The sequence below is a fragment of the Gracilinanus agilis genome, chromosome 4 (assembly GCF_016433145.1).
Source record: "Gracilinanus agilis isolate LMUSP501 chromosome 4, AgileGrace, whole genome shotgun sequence".
Classification (NCBI taxonomy): Eukaryota; Metazoa; Chordata; class Mammalia; order Didelphimorphia; family Didelphidae; genus Gracilinanus; species Gracilinanus agilis.
In genome coordinates this window covers 230698440-230723422 of record NC_058133.1, presented here as the reverse complement: position 1 = coordinate 230723422, position 24983 = coordinate 230698440, and the positions used below count along the sequence as shown (strand labels likewise).

Sequence of the window (24983 nt, the reverse complement as noted above, 5' to 3'; positions counted from 1 at the left end):
ATCCAAGAAAGACACTGGGATAAAGACAAAAGTGATTAAGATCTTAAAGACCTTATATCCTACTGGTCATCAGAGTAGTGTCTGGCTGGAGAAGTGAGACTCTCCTCAGCAGAGAACCCTTCAAGTAATGACAGGACCCAGGGCTAGAGTAGTGGGGCACACCAGAGATTAAACACCTTTAGGAGAGAGAGCTCTGAGGAACACAGGACCATCATTATCATTTTTATTTCATAGCTGCAAAAACTCAGGTCTAAAAGTTAAACCTTGCCTCCTGAAATTACATAGACTTCAACAGATAGACTAGGTCTTCTGCATCATAGTTCCATGTTCTTTTTATTACTATCACCAAGCAAAAAAAAGCAGAATTCCATAGTATGAGAAGCAATCATAGGAAAAAGTATACTGTATACTACTTTTATAATACATTTTCTCTATTATGATAATTGCTACAACCTTAAAAGTAAAGTCAATTGAAGTTTATGTGAAAATTTCTCAATTTTTATTTAAAAACAAGACTTGTAGCAATGCATAATTTACACGCAGGTAATATTACACGCAGGAGATGGCAGAAATCCCACAAAGAGCAGCTTGTGGGGCAGGAGCTGGGTGAAGAGAGTTTAACACAAATAAACCCTCTTATTAAATAAAAGTTGTACTTAAACAGCATACAGTAAGTTTTCCAACTTCCAAATGCAGTATAAAATCAGGGAAATAGTCTCCAATTGGTCTTCAAAGTTGTTTCATCAGATAAGATCAGCAACTAAAATAAAAATGAGGTATAAGTGAAATAAAGCTATAAAAAAGTTAACAAAAAATTTTGTTAGACATCAGTAGTGCATTTTTCTAAAAATATCCAACACCATAAACCAGGGATTTATTTCTACAGAAATTTACACTGAGGCTGACTTCTTGATACACCTACCATTCATGGGCATTTCATCAATTTGAGTTGAGTAGTACTGTTCAATATCTCTGAGAATACGGATATCATCATTCTTTACAAAATTAATCGCAACACCCTTTCGGCCATATCGACCTGATCTCCCAATTCTGTAAGAAAAAAAAAACCCACAAAAGATTTAGTTGTTTAGTTACTAGATAAATGTATCAATAACAAAAAAAAAAGGACAAAAACCACATTCAAGTACCTGTGTATGTATAATTCTCTGTTATTTGGCAAGTCATAGTTAATGATAAGAGAGACTTGAGGAACATCTAATCCTCTGGCCCAGACGTCTGTAGAAATAAGTACCCGGCTGGAAAAAAAAAGTGTGTGTGTGTAAATATAAAAAAAAACATTTAGGTATATAAAACATTAGTCTTAATTATAGAAAAACAGAAATCTTGCTTGATTTGTACTACTCTTAAATGAACTAGGCCAGTGATGTGCAAACTACTAAGCCAGATGTGGCCCCCTGAAACGTTCTATCCAGGAATGCGCAACATTATTCCTAATCTAACAAATACAATGAGTAGGATACAATGCAATGAAACTTCAAGGGTTTGACAGATTGACAGATGAGCATTTCCTTTCCTTTGGCCCCCTCTTTAAAAAGTTTGCCCATCACTGAACTAGGCAAACAGTTTTAAAAACTCTGACTATTCCTCTTTTTTAAGATATTAGCTTCCTTTTGAATTTCACTATTCAATATCACTCTTATAATTTCCTGAACCACTGCTTTATCAAACAATGTAAAAATAGGATTTTTTTTGCTCCTTTCAATTCATCATCTATATACATAATTAACTAACCAGGTGGTTTTGAAATTAAAACCCATATTATCCCCTTTATTTATTTTTCTGCTGTCTACAGCCTAATTTTAGTTTAAAAGGAAAAGAGAAAAATAATTTCCTAAAAGAGTATAGAAATAATTAATAATAGGGAATCTAGATTGATAAATGAAAAAAAGAAAAAATTGAGCTGGTCTTAAGCATAATCATCTTCTTAATAATTATCACTACCACAGCATTTATTTCATGCTTTAGGTTTATGAAGTGCTTTACAAACACCTCATTTGATCCTCTCACAATCACCTGGAAGGCAAGTGTTATTATCCTTATTTTACAGATAGGAAAAGTAAGGCAAAGGTATTAATTGACTTGCCCAGGGTCGCAAAGCTACTGTGTCTGGCACTGAATTTGAATCCAAGTCTTAGGGACACCAGGTCAAATTATGAAGTCTGACATTCTTCCACCTTTTTGTATCCCTGCACCATACTAAAGTGTCAAATTGAACTTATGGCATCCTCTAGTTGCCCAAAGAATTTTATTACAAAGCCTTCCCTGGACTCCATGCTCTGGGCCTATCCTCACCCCTAAATCACTAAATATATGTTTCCCATAGGGACCTGTATAATATCTTGCTAGTCTCTGATCAATTTTTATCTTGTAGATTTTATTTCTATATTTCACAACCATCCTCTTCCAATGTTTTCCATCTTCAACAGCTTAGAATACTGAATAACCTAGCATGAATAAGTCTGTATATTTAGCTCTACTTGCTGCAGGATGGTATCTTAAGAGGATTCCTGGACAATCAATGCTTTAGCCCAAAAGACAAAGTGAACATTTCAGGAACTGTACTTATGTTGGTAGTATTCTGAAACAATGAGAGCCTCTCAGGGGGATGCCTCAAATCACACTACAAAAGCAATCACATTATATTCTACCCTAACCCCTCTTTAAAGTTGCCCTGGTATTGAATTATGCTAACCTTGCACCAGATCTAAACTCTTTCATGATAGACTCTCTTTCTTTTTGGGGCATGTCTCCATGCATTGAAGAAACAGTGAAGTTGGCTTCTCTCATTTTCTCAGTCAGCCAGTCTACCTATAAACAAAATAACCAGAATGAAGGTTAAATTCATAGATATATGGTTTGACCAAACCCGAAGATTTAAATTCAGAATTAGTTTGACAACCAGCAGAATCAAGAAAAGAATGGTAGGTAAGAAACCATTTCTGATAAAACTGTATTCAATTTGAAGGTTCTGGAAAATATAATTTTGCCCACAAGAACAGTTGCTGCCATTTAGAATATTATTTTTTAAGACCTGAGAAGCTCAAATAAGCCCTCACAATTTTGCTTTATTTTTATAGAAAAATAAAACTATTGCCATTTAGCATTTTCCTTATTTTGAAATGAATTAGAATATATCCTATGTCATCAAAAGGATGAAAAATTTTTTTAATGAGCTAATTTTAAAACCCAAAGAAATCAAAACTGCCCAACTCTCACCAAGAAGAGGAGGTAAGAATCCGCCTATCACACACATAGTAAGTTAGTGGATTTTTCTTTAGAAAGTGCTGGCATTACAGCATTGCATTTAGGGAAAGTACCTCAAAATTAGAGAAAATGAAATGAATTTTTGGAGGCAGATTGTTAGAAAGTTGGAAGTGCCTTATAAGGCAAATAAATTAAGAAGCAATGAGTTTCTTATGCTCCAAAACATCTCAAACATTGTACTCAATAATGGAATCTGTTCCCAATTTTTTCCTAATCAGGCAAAAAGTGATTACCTTACCTTCCTCTTGGTATTACAAAAGATGACTGCTTGAGTAATAGTCAAAGTATCATAAAGGTCACACAAAGTGTCAAATTTCCATTCTTCTCTTTCCACTGCCACAAAAAATTGTTTGATTCCTTCCAGAGTCAATTCATCACTTAAGAGAGTTAAAAAAAAATTACACACAACTCTTGGTCATATTCTGAGGAACAAATTGGGATAAGTAGGCACCTTAATAACTGACCTTCCCCAGAAATGCCACTTAACTTATAACTTTCTAGCAAAACATATTTCAACATAACACAACCTTTACTATTGTGTACTTGTTATTACCATATATAAACATGTAATATCAACTATTTAACATTAGAACCAGGTTAGATGAATAACCAAGAGTTCTACCAACTTTAATTTTTTAAAAACAAACATTACAGCTAACCATTAATAATTCTTAGTATAAAACATGAATGAGTTAGTCACTTTACTAAATAAGGAAAATTAATTTCAAGCTCACTTACCGTTTAACCAGGATGCGAATTGGATCAGTCATGAATTTATTGGTCATTTCTAAGATCTCATGAGGCAACGTGGCACTGATCAAAACTACCTGAGTAGCAGGAGGCAGGTATCTATACACATCATAAATCTGTTCCTTGAATCCTATTAAGAAGAATTTAATCATTTAGGAATATAATCCTGCTATTTTCCCAATGTGTTTTGAGTATAATGGTTTTATGTTCTATATCTGTTGCATACTGTCTATGTGTGACCCATGGACAAATCGTTTCCCTTTTTTTTTTTTTTTTTTTAATTTTAAACCCTTAACTTCTGTGTATTGACTTATAGGTGGAAGATTGGTAAGGGCAGGCAATGGGGGTCAAGTGACTTGCCCAGGGTCACACAGCTGGGAAGTGTCTGAAGCTGGATTTGAACCTAGGACCTCCTGTCTTTAGGCCTGGCTCTCAATCCACTGAGCTACCCAGCTGCCCCGAAATCGTTTCCCTTCTAATGGTACTCTAAAGAATTCTCTAAGATTCTAAGTTCCAGATAATTGATCTGCACTGGCTGAGGGAGTCTGCACCCTAGAAGTTGCCTAAATTCATAAAATTTAGATGTGGACCAAAACCTTTGTGAGCAGATGACCATGAGTAATACATTTAACATTAAGCATAAATGAACATACACTAGTTTTATAATATGAATGGGACAAACTGATATATGTAAATAGACATCATAATTGTTATTGAGCATCATGATAGGTAGGTGCATATATTTAGAACTGGGAGGGACTTAGGACATCGAGACCAATCTCTTATTTTACAGATGAGGAAACAGAGTCAAGGAGAGTTAAGTGACTTACCTAAGATAATATGAATAGCAATCATAGAAAATAGTTGGTATAAATCAAATAACTTTTGCAGTCTCTTCAAGTTACAAACCCCCAACAAAATTTTACAGCTTTACATCTTTGTTATTTTTCTAGGATTCATAGAAGGAATGTAAAAGATTATCTAGGCCAAATATCTCATGGCAGGTGGGAGTAAGGAAGAGCATTTAGACTCAAGTTATAGTCTTTACTTTGATAATGTGACCATAAGCGATTCACATAAACTTTTGGGGCCAAACTTTTCTCATCTGTTAAATGGCCTTTAAAGGTCCTCCTGGCTATGAGATGCTATAATTAAAATCGCAGAAGCATACATTTTGAACTGGAAGGGACCACAGAAGCCACTCAGTTTCTATAGTGGATATGACTTCTCTTGGTGGACACAGATAATAAATGGTAGATCTGAAATTTGAACCCCAAGCCCCTAAATTCTTACCTAATATTCTCTCCCATACACCTAATGCCTAGGGAGATTAAGTAATTTTCAAGGTAATAGAGATGCTCAGTGTTAGTGCTTAGACAAGAACACCAGTTCTCTTCCTCCCACACCTGACTCTATCTACCCTTTTTTATTATATCACACAAAATGAAAAATTCCCTCAACCACATATACAGAAGAATCTTCACCAAACATATACCCTATTCATTTACCCAAAGATCCTAGATCTAATTCTCAGAACCAAGGTTGCCTGAAAGGCCACTTCAGTAACAAGTTAGCTCTTCCATGACCCTGAATGTTCTAGGTGCTCCAAGTCTAGGGGCAACAGAAATAATGAATCATGGGGCTAAATGCCTGGGTCCACTATAAATTTATGCTATTTAATCTCAGGTTGGGCTCTCACTGGCACTCAATTCTTTTATTTCTAGTTAATTCTCTAGTACGCCCCCCATTATGGTACATTTAATGTTTTTCCACAGTCCTAAAGCCCACAGCCCTATTGCTTTCACTCTCAGATTGACGTTTCCTCATAGAGATGCCTCAGACAAGGAAGTATCTTTCTTCTTTAGTAGGGCTTAACCCTTCCATGTTTATGATTCTGATCCCATCTCCTTTCAGACTTCTAAGACTTTTCAATTATCCTCCCTTTCTCTTGCTTAATGGCTCACTTTTAACTAGTTTATGGATAAATAGAACAAAATCATAATTAAAGAAGCAGTGTTTGGGAATAATGCTAAAAAGGTGAATTTAAAAAAAAATTTGCAAAAAAAAATTTCACCTAAATATTAATTTTCCTATATCCCATCATGATAAATTAAAGAAAATAAAAAAATATGTAGTCCTTCACATGAGAGGATAGTACTATTGGATAAGAACCATGGATAAAAACATGTTAAGTTGTTCTTCCACCATTTATACTCCAAGGTCTCTTTTTTGAACAATATTAGGCATTTACAAAATGGCTAGCTGGCATTAGAGGTACAACTAAGGGGAAAAAAAATAAACTAGTTGAAATTAAGATTGCTCTGAAAAATTTGGTCTTATCTATGCTTTAGTCAACTGTGTTAACACAACTAGCAATACTAAATCTAATCAGCTAGGACTATATACTTTTGGCAATGATATGGTCTCATAACCTCAACCTTTCCATGTAAAGATGAACATAACTCAAAGATTTATGTTCCCGATTGCCCCAAACTATTTTTCAAGGTGGAAGTAATTAAATACATTTACAAATTTGGGAGAGTACAAAAAGTACTACTCTACTTTTAAACATGCCATACCTTTATTAAGCATTTCATCAGCTTCATCCAAAACCAACATCTTGATAGCACGAGTTCTTAAACTTCTGCGACGAATCATATCTACCAAATCAGTATAAAAAAGATAATACTGAGAAATACTTCTATCTTTGTTATTCCACGTTAAACCAGATATAAAAATATGAAGTTAGCAGATTAACTAATGAATTGAAATATCATTAAATTCAACTATGGAATGTCATTAATCAATAAGCATTTTATTAAGGGCATACTATGAGAGGTACTGCAAGGGGCACTGACAACATATACTCTATATATCTGGGGTAAAGTTTTTAAGGGGAACACTGAAGCTAAAGAGCAGCAGAAAAAGATTCTCATAGAAGACAATGCTTGAAATGATCTTTGAAGGAAACTAGAGGATCTAAGAGGTGTAGGTGAAAAATGAGTATATGCCAGGCATGGAGACAGGAGATTGGAGTTGTCATAAGTGATATTATGGGGAAAACCAGGGATGTTAACTTAAATATAAAATGTGGGCTCAGTGGGGTGGATAGGAGACAGGAAGGAACAATGGTTTCCATTTGGAATTCTCCAGCCCTTCCTTTTAGGTCTCCTAAATAATAACTAAGTAATCCTCCTCACAACAGTGAGGAATAGCAAAAAGGCCAGTTTAGCTGGACTGTATAGTGCTGAAAGTAAAGTAACCTATAAGAAGGTTGAAAGTTAGGTCAAAGTCAGGTTGTAAAGGGCTATAAATTATAAACATCAGTCTGGTAGCTATATAAAGGGAAAAACACGAGGAGACAAGACAGCCAACTAAGAAGCTATTACAGTAGGGGCAGCTGGGTAGCTTAGTGGATAGAAAGCCAGGAGGTCCTATCATAAAAGATAAAACAGATTTATCAAGAAGCTTTTGCACAAACAAATCAGTGTAACAAGATCAAAGAAGCTCTCAACTGAGAAAAAGAATTTAAAAATGTTTGTATCCAATTTCAATGATAAAACCAAAGACCACTTCCCTGTGGATAAAGAGAACAGAGGATATGAATATAACTTTTATTGCACTGTGGTCAATAAAGGATGAGTTTAGTATCTGTCGCTCTGCCTTTGTGAGGCTTTTATGTATGATAACACAGTTAATTTTTTAAAAGACGCCATGTACAGCTTGGAAATAAGTACTTTCTATTCTCATCCAATAGTTGCCACAGATAGAGCACCTCTATTTTTCTAACACATTCAGTAACCAGCAAAAATCCATCCTCTCAATTAAAAAAAAAAACAAAATAACAAAAAAAACCCACCTCTATTAACCCTCTGATGTCTTTTTTATTTTGTTAGGTGTGTCTAAAGTCTGAAAGACACATTGTGGTCCCTCTTTCTCTCTTTCTGTATGTATGTATATATTAAACTAGTTTTACTATCTATTTCCCCCAGCAATTTGATAATTTTCCTTTAAGTATTTAGATGCTATGCTGTTTGAATAAATTCAACATTAATATAAATTTGTTATTATTTATGGTATCATTAAGAATAGTATAGTTACTCTGTTTATTCTTTATATCACACCAATTTTTAACAAAGCCTTGCCTGAACCCATGATTGCTACTCATTTAGTGCAGCTGAGACATAAAAGATTCTACCCCAACCCTTCATTTTAACCCTATATTTCAAGTGTGTTTCCCCTACCAATCTATTGTTGCATTCTTTTTTAATTGTTTTCCTCTTCTATTTTATGATTGGATACATTTCATTCATGTTCAAAGTTACAATTATTAATTGTATATTTCCATTCAACCTGTCCTATTATACTTTCTCCTCTCCCAACCTTTTTCAAAGGTAATGAAAGAAGAGTTTGCCCAACACTTATGTCTATAAATAATGAGATCTATTTCTGCCATTTCTCTTTTTTTCCCCTTGCTTTTCCCCAAATCATAATCTTCTTTCTTTCCATTTTCCTTTTAAGGCATGCCCTTCTTGGCTGTTTCTTACTTTCTAGAATTTTGCACTCTGATTTAGCTGATGTCTCAATCTGGATCTTCTTTAAGTGCCTGGGGCCTCTTTACCATAGAACTGTGTTGGCAAAGATGAAGCAAAGGTGCCAGGGCTGCTCTGTACCCCTCTCCATAGCACCTGAGGACATTTTTTTGCACGCCCCCACCCTTCTGTCCAGCCGCCCAATGGGAGCACTTCCTCCTCCTGCTGGGGTGGGGTGGGGGTGTGTGTGCTCACAGGCAGCTTGAGGTTGCACTTTGGGAACATGATCTCAAAAATGTTTGCCAATGCTGCCATAAGAACACCATGCTAGGTTCCTTCTCCCACTGAGCACTTCCTTGAGCTTCCATTTTGAGGAAAAGCTTAGGACAACAACCTTCCCCCTTTCAGCTCTACTTCTGACTTTCTGGACTTCAATGGCCCCAGACCTTTGACTTCTCAGTTCACTTTTGTGTATTATCTTTCTCCACTAGAATATAAGCTCCTTGAGGGCAAAAATTGTCTCTTTTTGGGACAGCTGGGTAGCTCAGTGGATTGAGAGCCAGGCCTAGAGATGGGAGGTCCTAGGTTCAAATCTGGCCTCAGACACTTCCCAGCTGTGTGACCCTGGGCAAGTCACTTGACCCCCATTGCCTACCCTTACCACTCTTCCACCAAGGAACTAATACACAGAAGTTAAGGGTTTAAAAATATAAACAAAAAAACAAACAAACAAAAAAACACCTTGTCTCTTTTTGTTTATATTTGTATTCCCAGTATTTAACATAGTGTCTACATATTTAAGCACTTAATAAATACTTGTTGCCTTGCCCAGCTATTTCTGTTAAGAGTTTAATATTGTGTTATTTAAAATTACTGGGGTTCTATTTGGAAGTATTGAGCCTCAAGATATGTAGTGCTTAACTTCCTGTGGATATGTGGGGGACCTTGGAACTACATTTCCCATGGTCCAATGGGTTTCCTGTTTTGGAAGATGTCTTCAAGGTAAAGGATGTCTTTAAATATTGGGAAGTCGCTTTGCTACCTGAGCGGGCGCTTTGATAGGAAGCAGCCAAAGGGAATAGGAGGTATGGACTGGCAGGCATTTTGAATAGATCTTAGCCAGGTGTGTGGTCGATTTATTCTATCAGCATGGCTTATTTAAAATATTAATTTCCCTCATTATATCAGCTTTTATCATTTTTAAAAATAACAATATATTTCTACATTATGCAGTGTACCAGTCAGTGTTTATGAGTTCCTTTGCTTCAGGAGAAAGAGAAATTCATATGATACCTATTCTTCCCTAACTTCCTCCATGTGATCAGAATCCCATTATGTGAGATATTAAGTTCTCTCGTCTTCCTCTCCTTAGGTCCATGATTTAGCCCCCTATCCTTTCCATTTCCTTCTTTGCCTAAGACAATCAAAACAGAACAAAACTATACCAACCACTATGCTTACTTTATTTAGCTTTCTCTATATAGTTCCCGAAGCAAGAATTTCAAGCTGTTAATAACTCTTATGAAAGATTGTTTCAAAATACAAATAATATAATAAATGCAAATCAAAATAACTGAGGCTTTAACTTGCAACAGGCAAACTGGTCAAGATGACAAAGCAGTCAATGTTGAAGGAGTTATAGAAAGAGATACAAATCAACATACTTTTAAAAACACAACCTTCTGTCAGAATGAATAGTAGGTATCTATTCTAAGGCAAAAGAGTGGTAAAGGCTATGTAATTGAGGGTTAAGTGACTTTCCTATGGTCACACAGCTAGAATTTGAATCTAGGACCCACCTGACTCTAGGCCTGAATATTCTAGACCTGAACACTAATACACTCTTAATGGAACAGTAATCAGATCTGAGTCTTCCTGAAAGCGATTTGAAACTGTGCTAAGAAACTGACTAAAATGTTTGTATTCTTTGATTCCAAATTCCACTGGTAGTCATATGTCCCAAGAGTTCAAGACAAAAAGGCCTCATAAATATCAAAATATTTCAATCATCATTTTCTGCGGTAGCACTTTAAACAAAGCATATGCCCATCAACTAGGAAATGTCTAAATACTTTGGCAATGTTTGTTTTTACAATAAATATATTCCATTTTTGCACTGTAAAAATAATTAAAGAATTTAGATTGGCATAGGAAAACAAACTAATGCAAAGTAAAGTAAGTAGAAAAAGGAAAACTTCCCAGTGATTACAAAAATATATCAAGGAAGAGAGAAAATACCTGGTAAATTTAACAATGTATATTATAACGAGCAAACTTGGCTCTGAGGAAGAGATGAAGGGCAAGAAATAGGAGGTTGAGGAAAGAGGAATAATGATATGTAATACTGAGCATCTTTTTTTTCCTCTCTGAGTTGGCTAGGAAGGGGATATATTTATAAAATTTACGTGATACAAAACCAAAATATTACTAACATTTTTATATAAAAAGAGAGCATTAGTAACTTTAGAGAGAGCAGCTTCAGTTTTCTCTTAAGGTAGGAAGCCTGAGTTTTCAAAGAGTTGTGATGAGTGAGAAGGAAGAGAGGCAACATAAAGTAAAAAGCTTTACTTGGTGGTTCGGCTGTAACAGGAAGGATGAAAAGAGGCTGAGACTTAAAAAGGATGGTAGGGATCAAAATATTTTTTTTTTTAAAACATGGAATAAAGTTGGCATAGCGTGACATGCTTACCAAATACACGACCTGGTGTACCAGCAACAACATGTTGCCCATAATCCAGTTTCCTGATATCTTCACCGACATTTGTCCCTCCAATACAGGCATGACATTGGACATTCATGTAGTCACCAAGAGCAAGAAGGCCCTGAATATGAAAAGGGTGGTGGTGAAGAAAGAGGGCATGTGGGGGGGAGAATCAAATAAACTTATTGTTTTATATTACCAAACAATCTACAAAAGAGACTTTTAAGTTGACTGAATTTTAAAAAAGGATTGTTTCTATTCTTTAGAACTGGAAGGGGTCTTGGAAGTCATCTAGTCTAATTACTTCATTTTACTAGAGGAAATAGGCCCAGAGAGATTAGAAGACTGGCTCAAGTTCCCATAACTTCAAGTTCAGCAATTTTTCCAATATACCACATTTTCTTAAAATTATTCCCCATTAGACTGTAAGCTCCTTAGAGCAGAGACCTTTTTTGGCCTTTCTTTATATCTCAAGCACCTACTACAGTGTTAGGTACAAAGCACTTAAATGCAGGCTGAAGGCTCTACAAAGTTGGCTACTTAATCTTTATATTGCAGCCTTCATTACAAAAATCTCATTGGCAATCTGGTTTAATCTTCATATCTAACAGGAATCCCCTCTACAATCTACCTATAATAGCAATGCAATGATTCAGGACAATTCTGAGGGACCTATGAGAAAGAATGCTCTTCACACTGAGAGAAAGAACTGTGGGAGTAGAAATGCAGAAGAAAAACATATGACTCATCACTTGGTTATATGGGTATTTGATTTTGGGTTTTGGTTTTAAAAGACTGCTCTATTGCAAACATGAATAATATAGAAATAGGTATCAAGTGATAACATTTGCATAACCCAGTGGAATTATTTGTTGGCTCTGGGAATGGGGAGGGAAGATGGAAGGGAAAGAAAATGAATCATGGAAACATGGAAAAAAATATTTTTAAAAGTTTTTGAAAAAGAAATGAGGTTAGTCTGGCACGAACCTTTCATATTCGCTAATGATTGCTTTAATATGTTCTAGAATTTTCCCAGGAATTGAAATCAAGCACACTGGCCTACAGCTTGCAGGCTACATTCTCCCCTATTTTGAAAGTTTTATTATTTGCCTTTCTCTAGCATCTCATTCTCCAAGATATTTCAAAGATTGTGGACAACAATTCAGCAAATTACATCCACAAAAAGCACAATTCTCATTTGCTTTTTAAAGCCATATTTAAAAACTATAAATAGCTTAGTACTATGCAAAGTGGGTACATACCACTATTTTAAGAAATAAATATAAGACATTTTTAGTTTATAATCATTTGACTTTTCTTTCTCCATCACCTTTTTTAAGGAGGAAAAAAAGACCAAAGCAGTTTACATACTAGTAACATAAAATTATAAACCTATTAATAAATATGTAAAAATTTATAGCAACTAATAAGAATTAGAAGGCCACATGTTCTTTTTTAGAGGAAAGAAAAAATACAATTAGAAAACAAACTCTTGGGGCAGCTAAGTGGCCCAGTGAGAGCCAGGCCTAGAGATGGGAGGTCCTGGGTTCAAATCTGACTTCAGAAATTTCCTAGCTTTTTGACACTTAAGTGTCAAGTCACTTAACCCCAACTATCTGGCCTTTACTGTTTTTTTGCCTTGGAAATGACACTTGGTATCAATTCTAAGACAAAAGGTAAGGTTTTAAGAAAACAAAAAAATAAGATAAACTCTCCAATAGCTATATTTCTAAATAGAATCACAAAAACAGTAGTTACTGATTTATTTTTTCTAGATGTTCTTACCTTTTGAATTTGTACAGCTAATTCCCTGGTTGGGGCTAAGATCAAAGCCTGGGTTTCTCTCACCTATTGAAACAAAAACTTAATTTAGAAAACATAAAACTCTTGGCACCTTCAGAGCAGGTTCTAGTATATATTAAAACTCAGATGTCAGTATTATAGCAACATGACTTCTTGTTTTACATTTTTTATTTCCAAAGGAAACAAATTTTACAAATATAGAATAGCAGATACACATCACTAACATTTTAATTCTGATAACCTAAACTAGAACAAGAATTTTTTTTAAGCTTCTTGTTTTTTTCCTAGTGGTGTGAACTTGGGCAGTCAATTAACCCCCACTGCCTAGCCCTTACCTGTCTTCTTCCTCTCAGAATGGATACACAATATTGATTCTAAGATGGAAGGTAAGGGTTAAAAAAAAAAAAAAAACACAACCAAAAAAAAGCTTCTTGTTCTTTTATTAGAAAATTATAAATTAATTAAGGGAAAAAATAGCAGTTAGAAGATTTAAAATGTTTTGTTACACATTAGAAGATAATAGTATGGATTCAAAAGATAATGATCTTTACCTGAATATCCAAACACTGGAGGACTGAAATGCTAAATGTTGCTGTTTTGCCTGTACCAGACTGAGACCTGTAAAAACAGAAAAACTTTAAAATGCATTTTTTGAGCATAAGAAAATCTCTATTATTTCAACAATATTCCAATAACTAAAAGCAACAAAAAATACTTCAAATTCCCACAATTTCCTTATATCTATACTTAAAGAATCACTCCACCTTAAAGTTAGAAGGGACCTCAATGACCATTTAGACCAATCCAGACCCTAAAGGAAGTCTCACTATAACACATTCAACATACATATTATCAACATTTTATATTATTAGATAATATTAATTATTAAATATTATTATTAGAGAAATGTATCCACCATAATTATTAAAAGTAAATTGCGGACAGCTGGGTAGCTCAGTGGAGTGAGAGTCAGGCCTAGAGACAGGAGGTCCTAGGTTCAAACCCGACCTCAGCCATTTCCCAGCTGTGTGACCCTGGGCAAGTCACTTGACCCCCATTGCCCACCCTTACCAATCTTCCACCTATGAGACAATACACCGAAGTACAAGGGTTAAAAAAAAAAAAAAAAAAAGTAAATTGCTTTGGGTGTCTTTTTAAGTGTCTAACTTTGAAGAAGTAATAACCCAAAGCTATAAAAAAGTTCAAGGATATTATATAGTATGATACATATTTTATTCTATTTTCCAAAGGCTAGCTACCCCCTTTCCTTCCCTAGACAGTGCTTCTTCAAGTTTGTCATTTCAGACTTGTGAGACTCTCTCCTAAAAAGGTTATCAAAGAAACAGGTACTTTTAAACCACATAGACATAACAGTATTTGCAAAATAAGGTACCACAAGACAGATATTATTTGTACACAAATGCTGAATGGTTTTGTTTCTAAAATAAATTTTGTATTTTCAATGTAAGGATAAAAATCCTCTCCAAATAACATAAACTTTAAGAGTCCTTTGTTAAATTAAGAAAGTTAAAAATAAAGATTTTAGAAATTAAATAATTGCAACTACCATTTCAAGTACCAAGCAAAACTTAAATGAGCTTAGTGGAAAAAAGTCATATGTAAGACTAAAAAGCACAAAAGTAAAATAAGCTTTTTTTTTTTTAAGAGAAAGCTGGTTAAAATTGTCAAAATTAAGCAAATCTCCTTAAAATTAACAATTTTTTCTTGCTAGACTGTTTCTAATTCCTTTTATTAACCAAAATAAAATTAGCTTACTGTGCAATGACATCTCTTCCTTTAATAATTTGTTTGATAGCACGCTGTTGGATAGCCGATGGTTTCTCAAAACCTAGAAAATAAAATATTTTAAAATGCTTCAGATTTTGCCTCCCCCCCCAAATTTTTTTCTTTTATAAGCAAAATTTTTATTTGTACCTTCTATTTTTATATCACAATAATTTCGGGAAATACCCCCTTTTTCTCCCCAACCCTAACTATCCTAAATCATTTGTTGTATTACAACAAATAAAAGTTATAAAGAAGCAACCAATACTGTGACAATGCATTCTGCCCTCTACCAAGAGGAAGATGTTATGGCCACATATTTAAAATGAAGAGAAACTTAGTTTGTGAGTACTCTGTGTGTAATCTTGGCTCTTCACACATTTATATTTCTTGTGTATGGCCACTTACCTATTAAGATCTCTACTGCCAATTCTTGATGTTGCTGTTATTTAATTCAAGAATAATTTCAATTATCTGCCATTACTAAGCAATGAACCATTCAGGAAGAGTGATTTTTCTAAATAAATGAAGGTTATGTTTATCTTCAAATGTTATTGTTCATTTGTGTCAACTCTTTGTGATCCTATGGATCATGCCAGGCTCTTCTATTCTCTGCTGTCTTTTGAAGTCTGTCCAACTTAATGTTTGTTGTTTCTTTGACACTTATCTCATCCTCTGCTAGCCTCTTCTCCTTTTGTCTTCTATCTTCTTCAAAATAAAGCTCTTTCACAATGAGATTATGCTACCAAAGTATTAAAGCTTCAGTATTTGACCTTCCAGTGAATGGTTTGAATTAATTTCTTTAAGTATATGGACTGATTTGATCTCCTTGCTGCTAAAAAGTCTTCTCTAGCATCACAATTAGAAAGTGTAGATTCCGTGGCCCTCAGCTTTGCTTATAGTCCAACTCTCATAGCCATATGTTGCTACTAGAAATGTAGCTTTCACTACATTTTAATTTTACTGTTTTTGATAGAAAAATTTCTAAAATGTTTGAATTACTTCTCTGCCTCAGTGAACAGAGTATACGAGGTAGCTTTTGTTTTCTTGATGGTTCAAAGTCATTATCCTGAATATCCATATTGTACCGTAACTCAGTGATGATTGTTAAGGAGTTACAGGGACATGTTTCCAGACTGCTTTTTTCCCCTCTAGTTGATATTTTAGCATCTCCTTTGTTGCCACTCTTTTCTATTCGATGAGTTATTTTCTATTTGTTCTATCATTAGTACCCAAATCTATTGTCAGCTACAAACCAGGGGAAAAAACTTGATAGTTTTCAGAGGAAAACTACGATTTAAAAATTCTAATCTTTTATAGAAGCTTTTCCTAGTCTGGACCATGATTTCATTGGTAGAAGAAACTCCAAGCAAAGGAAGTTCTATACTCTTATCACTCTGAGGCATTCATTCTCTCTAGCCATTACACAGAAAAACTAAGGCTACAAAATGACTGGTCTACAGTAATTGACCTCTTTTCTAGGAGCAAAACAAATAGATTTCAATGACAATTTTCTCTTTGTTTTTGCTCAAAGGCCTTTTCACTGATTGTTCTACCAAGTTTAAGGCTGTGTTTAGATTGCTGAGGAATCAGGTGTCAGAAATCTGACTAGGGTGTATCAACTGTGTGTTAAGTACAAGTTTGGATGAAATTTTCAGCAGCAAAATTTCCAGCTGTTAATTCCCTCCTTGAAATGTATCCTCCTCTACCCATTCTAACTACCTTCAAGACCTTCTATCACCATTTCAGCTTTAATGACTCTTTCTTCTATATTCCATTAGCAAGCTAGATATATTCTTTAAAAATCTGTTTGGGGCAGCTGGGTAGCTCAGTGGATTGAGAGTCAGGCCTAGAGACGGGAGGTCCTAGGTTCAAATCCAGCCTCAGACACTTCCCAGCTGTGTGACCCTGGGCAAGTCACTTGACCCCCATTGCCTAGCCCTTACTACTCTTCTACCTAAGAGCCAATACACAGAAGTTAAGGGTTCTTAAAAAGAAAAATCTACTGTACATTTAATCATGCGCTGAATTGCATGTTAATTGTCTTGTATGCCTTAGGTTTCGCTTCTCCTCTGAGTTAATAATCATGTCTTACATTTCTGTATTTCCCATAAGAGTCAACAAATTCCCTTTAAGACCAACCAAAGGAACATATAAAATAAATAATTTTGATTATATTAAATACAAAACCAATGCAAAAAACTGGGAAAAAAATTTATAACAAAATTCTCTGACAAAGGTTTAATTTCTCAAATATACAAAAAACTAAATCAAATTTATAAAAAAAATCAAATCATTCCCCAATTCACAAATAGTCAAGGGATATGAATATGCAGTTTTCAGATGAAGAAATAAAAACTATTAATAATCATGTGAAAAAATGTTCCAAATCCCTCCTGATTAGAAAAATGCAAATCAAAAACAACTCTTAGATACTACCTTACAGCTGGCAGAGTGGCCAATATGAGAGTAAAGGAAAATAATAAATATTGGTGGGCATGTGGCAAAATTGGGACACTAATGTACTGCTGGTGGAGTTGGGAATTGATCCAACCATTCTGGAAGGCAATTTGGAATAATGCCCAAAGGGCTTTAAAAGAATGCATATCCTTTGATAAAGCTAGGTTTTGTATCCCAAAGAGATAAAAAGAGGAAAGGATCTGTTTGCACAAAAATATTTATAGCTCCACTTTTTATTGTGGCAAAAAAAAAAAAATGGAAATGGCTGAAGAAATTGAGGTATATGATGGTGATGGAATACTATTGTGGTATAAGGAATGATGATGAACTGCTCGATTTCTATACGAATTGGAAAGACTTCCATGAACTGATGTGGAATGAAATAAGCAGAACCAGGAGAACATTGCACATAGTAACTAAAACACTGTGGGACAATCAAATGTAATTGACTTTGCTACTAAAAGCAATGCAATGTTATCCACATCTAGAGCAAGAACTGCAGGAGTAGAAATCCAGAAGAAAACATGATTTATCACTTGTTTATGTGGGTATATGATTTGGGGTTTTGGTTTTAAAAGATTACTCTATTACAAAAATAAATAATATGGAAGTAGGCTTTGAGTAATAATAATAATAATAACAATAACAATAATAATAATTAAAAAAACACCCAGTAGAACTGCTTGTCAGCTCCAGGAGCAGGGAGGGAAGAGTGGACGGAGACAATAAGAATCATGTAACCATGAGGGGAAAAAAAAGTCATCAAATTCTTGAGTGAAGAGGAAATCAGTATGTTACATACAGCTCTCCATCAAAATAAAATGGGTAGGGAGCAGCTGGGTGGCTCAGTGGATTGAGAGCTAGGCCTAGAGACAGGAGGTCCTAGATTCAAATTTAACCTCAGATACTTCCCAGCTGTATGGTCCTGGGCAAGTCATTTAACCCCCATTGCCTAGCCCTTACCACTTTTGAAAACCACCAGTAGAAACTCACTACCATATGGCAATTCATCCTTCTCTAGGGCAGCACAGTGATGCATAAGCATCCTGTAATTCACAGTACAGGGTAAAGGAAATGGCCTTGGACAGAAGAAGGCATCAAATCTCAGAGTTCCCTTTTCTCTAATGCCATTTCAATTTCAATATATTTGAAACCTTTTTTTTTCAACTTTATCCTAATTGTCCTCTTCCTTCTCACTTTACTATAGCTATCAATAATACCGTCATTTACTCAAATTTCTCCATATTTAAAATCTTACGTGTTATCACCAATTCCAGCAAAGAGCTACTAAAAATTCCACTACCATAATTTTTCCTTCTTCCACTTTAATCTCTCTACTACCACTAATCTAATTGCTATCACTATATTATAAAAGACCTTACTATCATAAAGCCTCCTTTTCCCCATCAGTCATTTTTTTGGATAAAGTTCAAATTCTTTAAAATTTGGCATTCAATGTCCTCTCTACAATATGGTGTCACCTAACTTTCCCAAATACATTTGATGCTATTGCCTTCAAATCTCAATATTCCAGCAAAAACTAATCATTTTTTTCATCATCCAAATATACCCTGTGCTTTCTCACTTGAATCTCTTTGTTCATGTTGTTCCTTATACCCAGAATTCTATCCGTTCCCTCTACTTGCTGAATTCCTACTGATCCTTCCAAATCCTCTTTCCCATGGAGATACTCGGCTTATACCTCTCGTTCTTGAGAAGAGTCACCTTACAGATTTCCCACTTTCAATATTTTACTAATCCAATCCATCCTTCATACTGCTGCCAGAATAATTTTTGCTATGAACTATGAACTAATCACACTGACTCTTCTCTCAAACATCAAGTCTCTTTGTGTCTCCTAAGTTAAAATTCTGTCTGACTTTAATGGCCATGGCCACTTTATTTTTCTAATCAACCAATATTTATTAGGCATCTACTATGTGCCAGGTGATGAGGTTGAGAAATAATTTTTGCTTTCAAGGAGCCTACACCCTATTAGATGAGACAAATACATATAAAATATATGAGAAAATTAAATGGAGCGTGGTTTGATATGGAGATAGAGAAAGAAAGTATTCAGATAAACTTCAGGCAGAAAAAATGCTTAAGCTATATCTTAAAAGAGAGGGGTGTATGAAGTAAAGGTAAAGAGGAAGTGCAGCACAGGTATTTGGGATGACCAGTACAAAGGCATTAATCATAGACCTAGGACTGGAAGGGACCTTAAAGGTCATTTGGTCCAACCTTTTTTAGCTAAGGAAATGGACCCAAAAAGGTTTAGACTAAAAGACTTGCTCAAGGTCACAAAGGCAATAAGTGGCAAAAGTAGGATTTTATCACAGGTGCTGTGACTCCAAGTTTAATGTTACAGTGTCACAGCCTCCATTCTATGTTCAAACCATAATGAACTATATCCCTATCCCCCTTAAGCATGCTCTGAGAAATCATGCCTTAACACCTTTGCTCAGGCTTTCTTCACACTTTTACTACACTACCTCAATCTCCCCACATACCTCATCATTTAAAGCCCAACCCAAATGCCAAATCCATGAAGGCTTTGTTGCTAGTAATCTTTCCCCCCAGACCTCACACAGTAACATTTTGTGATTCTAATGAACTTGACGTGAATTAAAGTGTATCATAGTAACCTGTATTACACCAATATTTGACCATAAACAAATTTAAATGGTATGGGGCTTAAGAGTCTATGCCATAAAAATCAGATAATTAGGCCACAAAGTGGTAAGAGCAAAAAAGACCCGAGTTCAAATCCTGTATTAACTACTAGCTCTGTGAACCAGGACCAGTTAATTGAGCACTTTGTCCCTCAGTTTTTACATCTATAAAATGGAGGTAATCGCACCTATATCTTCCATGTTGTGAGCATCAAATGAGTTAATATGTAAAGTACCTTAAAGGGCTATATAAATGCTAGCAATTATTTTTATTAGATGGGAGGAGTTGGGAGGTAATGACAGTTGTCTTCAAGTATCTGAAGGATTGTCATGTGCAAGAGAGACTGGACTTGTTTGGTTTGGCCCCAGAGCAGACAGGAACAATAGGTAGGATTTACAAAGAGCTGAATTTATGTTTGATGTCATGGAAAAATTCCTAAATATTAGTCATTGAAAAGTTAAAAGGACAATGAAAGGTGGTATTCCTTTTCACTAGAGATTTTCAAGTGGAAAAAGATTTGTCAGATATTAGTAGGGATTCTTTTGGGTATGAGTTAAATTAGATAGCTAGTGAGGTCCCTTGTCTCAAATTCCATGATTCAGTTTGGCTGGAACACCAATATTCACCTTTATTGAAAGGAACAGTGTGAAGCAAGTCAAAAAGGTGAATTGTAGTCAAATGGAGACCTTTTATTCCACAATGCTTTGAACAACAGGTTGAGGAAGCAATGAAGAGCCATGAAAGATTTTTGAGCATTAGTCAACAAGCATTGATTAAGTGCCTATGACATATCGGGCTATTCACAACAGTGTTGAACAGTGATTCACTGGGGAACAAAATGAGGACAGAAAGGACAGTTAAAGGGATTTTACAATAGTATAGATCAGTGATGGGCAAACTTTTTAAAGAGGGGGCTAAAGGAAAGGAAATGCTCATCTGTCAGTCTGTTTCTAAGGCAACTCTTTCGAAGTTTCATTGTATTGCATCCTACTCATTGTATTCCTCAGATTAGGAATAATGTCTCCCAGGCAGGATAGAACATTTCAGGGAGCCACATCTGGCCCGAAGGCCGCCCATCACTTGTATAGATGACAGGTGATAAAGACCTGGATGAGGGAGGGACAGTAGGAATGGAGGGAAAAGAAATTAATTTGAGAAATATTACAGGACATAAGAATCGACAGATTTGCTAGGCAGAGGCAGCTAGAGAGAAGGTAGAATCAAAAATAACTAAGAGGACAATAGTGTCTGTGTCAGAAAAAGAATTCAGGAGGGAAAGGCTGGGGGTGGGGTATTAACTCAAAGATAATTAATTCAGAATGCTAGTAGGAGCAGAAATATGCAAGAGGCTAAAGAAAACCCCCTTTTTACAAGTCTTCAAACAAAGGTAAGATGCTAGTTGGATATATTGTAGAGAGGAATCATATTCAATTGTGAATCGGACTATTAATCCTCTGAGGTCCCTTCCAACTTTGAATTTATGACTGTGTCTCCCCCAGGGCCTAGCAGAATGTACAAAAGTACATTTTTAAGTGCTTAATGGATGGTTGCTACTTTGTATGTTATCTATGTTCGAGTCATGTCTAATCACCAGACTAAGCCCCATTAAGGTAAAGATCTTTTTTCATGCAAACCCCTCCCCTTTGGGCATCTAGCACAGGGCCTTGCAGTGCAATGGACAGAGCATTCTGAGGGGGATGGATGATATGGTCAGACCTTCACTTGTCTGTTTTTTAAAATCACTTTAGTGGCTGAATGTGGGATGGACTAAAGCAGGGAGAGACTTGAGGCAGGCAGACCCATTAACAAGATATTATAATAGGTCAGCATGAGGTAATGAGGGTCTGCACTAGAATGGTGACAGTGTTGGAAGAGAGTATATTCCAGAGATGTTGCAGTTGCTTAAGTGAAATGGCCAAGCATCAGCAATAGATTAGCTATGGGGGTGGGAGTGGGGGAGGGAGGGAGTGGAGAGTGAGGAGTTCAATGGCTTTGCCCTTACAGAAATAAAGTAGGAAGGGAGAGAGTTTAGAAAGATAACCAGTCCCAGTTTGGACATGTTAAATTTAAAATGTCTTAAAAGCAGTTAAGAGATGTGAGATTGGAAGTCAGCAGAGTTTGGGGCAGGCATTATAGGTAGATTTGAGTCAAAAGCATAGAAAGGATAATTAAATCCATGGGAACTGATAAAATTACCAAGGGAACAAAAAACAAAGTTGTTCCAGTCCTCAAGGAACTTCTATTCTATTATGTGAAAACAATGTAACCACATATATGTATACATAAAACACATATTGCACAAAATCTTGGGGAGAGGTTAAGCTCCAGCAATTTAATTAGGTCAGGAGATTTCTCCTGTAGGTGGTATTTGAGATGAGCTCTCAAGGGAGCTGAGGAACCCAAGAGGCAGGGGTGAGGAAATAGAGGGGCCAAACACATAGGTATATGGTTCTGTATAATAAAGACAGAAGGTGGATGGTGTATTAGAGCTAGGTTGTGAAAAAAGTTTTAAATGCCAATCAGAAGTTCAAACTACTTATTGAATTAAAAATTCAAAATATTTTCCTCTATGAATTTTCAGGGTCTTTTCTAAATTAATGAGCATCTAGTCTAAGATCAGTAATATTTTCATGTTAAAATCTTGAGAATTTTTTAAAAATCTGTCCTCCTATACTTACTGGCTGTGTGACCCTAGGCTTGGCATTTAACCCCTGTTTCCTCAACTGTAAAATATAGTATTATCTACTTCACAGGTTGTGAGTATAAAATGAGACAGTACTTGTAAAGTGCCTAGCATATTACCTGACACTTAGAAGGTACTTAATAAATGCTTGCTCTAGTGCCACCCCCACCCCATTTCAGAAACAGTAGTTCATTATTATGCTTCGGTTAAACCATTAAGTGCCACTTATTTATCTACTACTTTACTTTTGCCCTTGTAAAAGGAGCACTGAACTTGTAGTTACAAGACCAGAATTTGACCATGGACTTCAATGTTAAAGAGCTAAAAGACTGTGAGCAAAAAGGCATTCCAAGGCTCAGTATCTTTACCTGTAAAATGGGGATAATATTTATATTTCCAACCTTAAGGGAATGCTGTGAGGAAAACTTTGCAAATTAAAAGTTTGTGGAGGGGGCAGCTGGGTAGCTCAGTGAATTGAGAGCCAGGCCTAGAGATGGGAGGTCCTAGGTTCAAATCCGGCCTCAGACACTTCCCAGCTGTGTGACCCTGGGCAAGTCACTTGACCCCCATTGCCTACCCTTACCAATCTTCCACCTATAAGTCAATACGCAGAAGTTAAGGGTTTAAAATTAAAAAAAAATATATATATATATAAAAAAAAGTTTGTGGGCTATGATTATTGTTACTATGTTTAAAATGTTATGTATGGGGCAGTAAACAAAGAACCAGGCCTGGAGACAGGAGGTCCTAGGTTCAAATCTGGCCTCAAGGCACCGTCTACCTGTGTGACCCAGACAAGTCACTTATCCCCAACTCTTCTGCCTGGGAAGATTACTGGTTCTAAGACAGAAAGTAAGGGTTTTTTTTTTTTTTTTTAAAAAAACGATCTAATCTCTGCCCCACCACACACACAACACCCCAAGCTCACTATAATTTAAAAGTAGTTTACAGAGCTGAAAAGCAGAAATGATCTATAATTTTTGGCATTCTAACTAATGTAGACTAGTTTTTGCTCTTCCATCAAAAACAGCTCTCCGTGCTACATAAAACTTTTATGAAAGCCTCATTTTCTCATCTACAATATTAGGGCAGTTGAACTAGATCAATCATCTCCTAAAGAGTCAGATACGAAGTAGGATCCTAGCAGGGAGGAAAAGGTGCATTAGTCAAGGAAAATCAAAGCTGTTAAGAGCTACTTAAGCCGTTAAGACTCTCAGTTTGACTTAGCTGAGAAATGGGAGGATTAAACTAGATGGTTTTTCCAATTCTGCTATTCTGGGTGAAGGGTTTTGGGAAGAAGAATGCTCTTCGTCTGTCTCCCTCCCTTTCCCTCCTAGGGATCAGTACCGTGCTCGGAGGTAGGTGGCTCGAGGACTCAGCTAGAGAAGCTTACAGTCAGGCCAGCCCCGTGACGTCACCGCGGGGCGGAGCTAGGAGCTACTTCGGAGCCGTTTTCCCCAGGCTTTACAACTCACCCGACCTAACCGAAATTAGCTTAGTTTCCGCTAGTCCGTAACACACTCCACCCTTCCCCCCCTCCCCGGCTCGTGCCCCTTTCCCTACCAGCCGCGTGCAGGCCACAGCCGGCAGGGCCCCCGCCAGTCCCCGCATCCCTGCTTACCGTAGGCGTAGATGCCACGCAGCAGGTCCTCCCGCAAACCCATCGTGTCGAAAGTGGGTGTCACGTCCACTTCTTCACTGGTCTCGAATTCCACTTTGGTCATGTCTTCCTCTTTCAGCAGTCTCTTCCGCGCAGAACCCGAAGTAGCCATCGTGGCTGTGGCAGCCATACTGCCCGGGAAGCCGGAAAAAGGGGAGGGAGGAAACTGCGCGCGCGTACCGCTGTTCCGAAGAGACGCACAGAGAAAGAGCTAATAGGCTGCGCCGTCATACGCTTTCGCCGTAAGAAAGGTCAGGGGTGGGCGGGTGTGCGTTAGAACGTGCGGAAGTTCGTACGTACCGGAACGTGTTCCCAGGAGGCTCGCGATGTTGGCTCCAACAATTCGTTTTTCCTCTCCAAGTCACGTGATCGATGAAGGCGCCGGGCTTTCCCTGCAAGTGGGCGGGAAAGTGGATAGAAAGTCTTTGTAGACCTAGGTCTTGAGCTGCCTTAGGCCCCTTAGGACTCTGGAAAGCTTCCCTGTAACCGGCCTGAAGCGGAGAGGTTTGGGGAGAAAATACGAAGGTTCGGGAAGAATCTTATTTTATTTTGTTAATTTAATATTTTGTTTTCCCAATCCCTTGTAATAATTTTTGAAGAACGTTTTCCGAAATTATAAGATCCAAATTTTCTCCATCCCTTCCCTTT

At 36.4% G+C, this 24983-nt stretch overlaps 1 protein-coding gene across 1 annotated transcript; it reads right to left on the bottom strand.

Moving 5' to 3' along the window:
* Positions 1 to 211: 211 nt before the first annotated feature.
* Positions 212 to 24469, bottom strand: EIF4A3 (eukaryotic translation initiation factor 4A3). The gene is made up of 12 exons (XM_044672721.1): positions 24297 to 24469; positions 14848 to 14920; positions 13623 to 13689; positions 13054 to 13116; positions 11257 to 11389; positions 6615 to 6695; positions 4024 to 4165; positions 3524 to 3662; positions 2714 to 2829; positions 1149 to 1256; positions 923 to 1050; positions 212 to 760 (listed from the first exon to the last, which is right to left on the bottom strand). Exons 1-12 carry the CDS (start codon positions 24463 to 24465, stop codon positions 744 to 746), a joined length of 1236 nt encoding a protein of 411 aa, XP_044528656.1. The 5' UTR covers positions 24466 to 24469; the 3' UTR covers positions 212 to 743.
* Between the last annotated feature and the right edge of the window lie 514 nt (positions 24470 to 24983).